This window comes from Rhinoderma darwinii, chromosome 3, assembly GCF_050947455.1.
Source record: "Rhinoderma darwinii isolate aRhiDar2 chromosome 3, aRhiDar2.hap1, whole genome shotgun sequence".
NCBI lineage: Eukaryota > Metazoa > Chordata > Amphibia > Anura > Rhinodermatidae > Rhinoderma > Rhinoderma darwinii.
Window position 1 is genome coordinate 398625857 of NC_134689.1, and position 5351 is coordinate 398631207.

Consider the following 5351-nt stretch of genomic DNA (forward strand, 5'->3'; position numbering starts at 1 on the left):
GACCTTTTATTATATTATATGTCTTCGGTTATCACAATTTTGTTACAACTGTGCTTCTTTTATCTAGATCACCAAAAGCCCACAGTATGGCTACTTGAGCATTCTTACATATTTTGGGCGGCACAGAGGGCTGAATGTAGGTCCGGAGGCCGTGCTTTGGGTTTCCTGACTTTCAGAAGATCAAGTGCTATTTTACAACTCACAGGCCACTGTGCTCTTTTTGGTAACCTGCTCCTCTCTAGCGGTGCGTGCTGCGTGCAGTGTCAGAAAAGAGAAGTGTTGTAGCAGATGAGCACTTATCGTGCTGCACGTCTGCTAAATAAGTCCTGCTGCCCCCCACGCAATCCCGGCCCAGCCTGTCCCTGGCTCCTCGCTAGGATCAACACAGTGCACAAAATGCCACCCCCCCCCCTCCTTGTTAGCTAGGTGGCGCCGCCTAAGGCAGCAGGCTCTCTTTATGGCAGGTGCGGCCCTGGGTGTTAGAGGTTAGGGAGTTAGCACAGGCTAGTGACCACTGTTTCACTGGTTGTCATGAATGTGCATACATGACTCCCACAGAACCCCCCCTAAAGGATCACTGGCCAGTGAATGTAATGTAAATGATCAGAAAAAATACATAAAGTTTCATCGAAAAAGATGTACACATGATTTATAGCAGCAAAAATAGCAAAAAACATCAAAACACCCATACCCGTCTAATCACTAAATTCGGTAGCCTTGAGAAGGAAATACTTTAAAAGAATTGGTGTCATCTGACCCTTCGTGAAGAAATCCGTAAAATAGTGGGTGTTAACCCAAGTTTGGTGGCCAAAAGAGCACCCAACCTTGGGGATTTACTCGTCAATAACAAATTTAAAAGATAAACGCAATCAATACCACTTGGCTGTTTAAAGGGTAACTAAACGTTTGAGAAACTTCTGACGTGTCATAATGACACGTCAGAAGTTTTGATTGGTGGGGGTCACAGCACTGAGACCCCCAACAATCGCTAAAACAAAATGGCAGGAGCGCTCGTGTGAGCGCTCAGCCGCTACGTTTCTGTTCGGCTTTTTCAGGAGATCTATGTATCGGTGAACCGGCTCAAAGACTTTCTATTGAGCCTGTACTCCGATACATTGATTTCCGGAAAAAGCCAAACAGACACAAAGCAGCTGAGCGCTCACACTTGCGCTTCTGCCATTTTGTTTTAGCGATTGGTGGGGGTCTCACTATGACATGTCAGAAGTTTGTCAAACGTTTAGTTACCCTTTAAAAGTGGAATCTAATTTTTCGGATTCATCTGGAAAAAAAAAAAAGACTTTTTCTGTGAAATCTTTCTTAACAACTTCATTACTACAGGGTTTACTCCCCTACATTACCGAGCCGATTGTGGCGGAATGGTTTTGCATCACTCAATTCAGAGAGCCATTAACTTTTTTATTTTTCCATCATCTAAGTCGCATGTGGGCTTGTTTTTTGCAGGATGAGTTATATTTTTTTAATAGCACCATTCTCAGGGAAGATATAAATTGATTAGGTTTTCTAAAAAAATAAATAAATGAGGAAATGGAAAATAAAATCAATTTTGCCATAGTTTTTCACGTTTTTCTTACTTCGGTTATCCGTGCACATTAAATAACTGGTTAATTTTATTACGAGGGTAGTTACAATTGCAGCGATACCATATCTGTGTATTTTTTTTCACCACCTATTGAAAACAAAATTACTTTGCATGGAATAAAATAGTTTTATTTAGTTTTACTTTTTTGTAATAAACTTTATTCAAATAATTATTTTTTTATTTTGTCCCACTAGGGGATTACGCAATGCGATTTTCTGATCGCTATTATAATGCTGTGGTATGTCCGTACACCAAAGCATTATTGTCTGTCAGTGATAAACTGACAGACAATCTATTAAGCCGTGCTTCTAACCTAATAGGCATATAGCTATGGCAGCCCTGGGGCTTTTTCAACCCATCGGTACCACCCACATGGTCTGTCACTCAGGCCCCACCCAGATGACAACATTATCAGAACCTAGAACTGTTAGTGACATCACAATACCAGTGACATCACAATGCCCTGTCCAGCCCTACATAATGTGAAGGATGTGCTGGGGACAGTTGAGGGTTTTGAAGAAGGAGATGATGATTATGATGATGATGGATGTGAGAGTTTTGCTGCTTATTTTGCTGACTGTCGCCCCATGTGATGTAGAAGGTCTGGTAACTAGAAGAACAGCAGGTAATGTGCATTTATACTTGGGGGGTTCTGTTACAAGAGATCAGTGGCGCTACATTGGCGCTGCCTATCTTTTCCTATCTGTCTCACTTGGCTTTTGCAGGAAGTTTCTTTCTTCTGTGCCAGCTAATGATTGACATATAACACTCCCTCTCTCTTTAAGAAGAGGTTCTTTAGAAGCTGCATTGTGTATTATACAGACCTGAGCCACAGCTACAGACCTTCTTTATTTACATGCACTGACTTAATATAATAAACGGTCAGAACAGGAGGGAAATTTGTGCCGCTGCTGTATTTACCTCATAGAGGATTGTCTAAATGGACTACAAATCTAACAAACCCTCAGCTTTAAAACATATTAGGTCTGTACAGGTTTTCAGCCTCTGAATGTAAGCAAGAATGCTCCCATTCACTGCCAGAAAGCAGAGATTTTGAAAAACATATTAGAAAGTTGCAGAATTATATCATTATTGTGATTTATATAAAACCAAGAAAAAACATTTTAAAAACATGAGAGCAGTCACATTATCCCTGCATGCACTGCCCTTCACTCAGGCCCCGCCCAGATTACATCATCAGAACTCTGCACTGATGGTGACATCACAATACCAGTGATATCACAATACACTGTTGGTGACATCACAATACCAGTGACAGCACAATACCCTGTCCAGTACTATATAATGAGGGGGATGTGCTGGAGATATTTGAGGGTTTTGAGTAAAGAGATGATAATGATGGATGTAAGAGTTTTGCTACTGATTTTGCTGACGGTCGCCCCGTGTGATCTAGAGGGTCGGGTCACTAGAAGATCAGCAGGTAATGGAAATTTTCAAATGGGGGGGGCTTTGTTACTAAGTATAAGTCAATGATCTGCAAAAATGGTCTCTAACTTAAGACTATCTAAGGCCTCATGCAAACAATCGTAGCCATGTGCACGGCCATGATTTTCGGGTCGGCCTGCCCCGGAGTGTCACCCGCAAGCCGCCCAGCAAATTGTGGGCTGTGCACATGGCCGCATCCATTATTTTCTATGGAAAACACGGTGGTGTGCATGGGAACATAGAAATGAATGGGGCCGCAATTTTCCCGTGGATTTCCGTGAGATTTGCGGCCGCAAAAGCACGTTCGTGTGCATGGAGCCTAACTGTTGTGAAACTACAATTCCCAGCATGTTTAGAATGTCCTCGTCTGGTATACTGTATGTAAAGTCTCACTATTATTTATTATTCATTTCTGGACAGTGACCACCCCTACTGTGCCCCTGCCAGCTGCCACTCTGGAGGAAATCCTTGGTTACACCGCTGTGGCAGTATTTGACGCCTTCCTGTTCGCTGTGATGGGGGCCCTGATATATTTTATCTACAAATTGCACCAATTTGTGCGTCAGGACCCAGCAGAGAGCGAGCTAAAGGAAGTTGTTGTGGAGAAGCCGGCTGCTCCGAAGAAAGAGCCGAGTGTAAAAATCACAGCTTCGAGCGAGGATCTAAAAAACAATGTGGCCCACATACCAGCTGCCCCGAAGCTAGAGCCGAGTGTATTTATGACTGCACTAAAATTCCTAAAGAAATGCTGTGGTAAGAAAAACAGCTACAAATTGCACCAACAGCCAATGGAGGATGAGCTAAAGGAAGTTGTTGTGGAAAAGCCAGCTGCAAATACCAGCTCACCAAAGGAAAAGCTAAAAGATGATATGGCCCAGATACCAGCTGCTCCAAAGCTAGACCTGAGTGCATTTATGACCGCACCAAAGAAAGATCCAAGAATCGATGTGGGCCAAATACCAGCTGCTCCGAAGCTAGACCTGAGTGCATTTACCACCGCACCAAAGAAAGATATAAAAGTCGATGTGGTCCAGATACCAGCTGCTCCGAAGCTTGACCTGAGTGCATTTATGACTGCACCAAAGAAAGATCCAAATATCGATGTGGTCCAGATACCAGCTGCTCCGAAGCTAGACCTGAGTGCATTTATGACCGCACCAAAGAAAGATCCAAAAATCGATGTGGTCCAGATACCAGCTGCTCCGAAGCTAGACCTGAGTGCATTTACCACTGCACCAAAGAAAGATCCAAAAATTGATGTGGTCCAGATACCAGCTGCTCCAAAGCTAGACATGAGTGCATTTACCACCGCACCAAAGAAAGATCCAAAAATTGATGTGGTCCAGATACCGGCTGCTCCGAAGCTAGACCTGAGTGCATTTACCACTGCACCAAGGAAAGATCCAAAAATTTATGTGGTCCAGATACCAGCTGCTCCGAAGCTAGACCTGAGTGCATTTACCACTGCACCAAAGAAAGATCCAAAAATCTATGTGGCCCAGATACCAGCTGCTCCGAAGCTAGACCTGAGTGCATTTAAAACTGCACCGAAGAAAGATATTAAAAATGATATGGCCCAGATACCAGCTGCTCCGAAGCTAGACCTGAGTGCATTTGTCACCGCACCGAAAAAAGATCTAACAAACGAGGCCCAAAAAGCACATGCTGCTATGAAAGAGCAAAGTGCAAGAACCACCGCACAGAGCGCAGATCTGCAGAACGTTGTGGCCCAGGAACCAGTTGTCTGGAGGGAAATACCAAAGCTGGAGCACACTGAATTCATGACCACACTGAGTGAACTGCTAAAGAAACGCTGTGGTCAATAAATCAGGTTGTAGGTGGGCCACTGTGAGATCTTTCATCAACTGTAAGATAAAAGGTGACCACAATACCACCATAGAAAAGTGATCATCTTTCACTACAAGGAATGGGACACCAGAGCCATCGGATGTCCACAGTGCCTGGAACCGGTCATCAGATTTGGGCAACGCCATTGGGCTGGAAAAACGTCCTAAAATATTTAACTTCACATTGACGGACATCTTTGTTCCAGCTTGTTGATGGCATTGGATACCTGTAATAAAACTGGCTGCATTTAAAAAAATGTATGTGTCCGTGATTTTTTAGAATTTTTAGGAACTTGTACAGATGTGGGATTGTAATTATAATAATTTCAGAGGTTACATTACTTGCTGCTGATTTTCAAAGCTATAGAAATGACTTATCTTTATGATTTATTATGGTATACTAATTCGTCCGTAAAAAATGTTGGCCGTCCGTGATTTTTGGATAAATCGTCCTGAAA

At 43.0% G+C, this 5351-nt stretch overlaps 1 protein-coding gene across 1 annotated transcript; it reads left to right on the top strand.

The window, feature by feature from the left end:
* The first annotated feature begins 2089 nt into the window (after positions 1–2089).
* Positions 2090–4872, top strand: LOC142750553 (uncharacterized). The gene is made up of 2 exons (XM_075859551.1): positions 2090–2225; positions 3467–4872. The coding sequence occupies exons 1-2, from the start codon at positions 2090–2092 to the stop codon at positions 4870–4872; spliced, it is 1542 nt and encodes a 513-aa protein (XP_075715666.1).
* Positions 4873–5351: the final 479 nt, after the last annotated feature.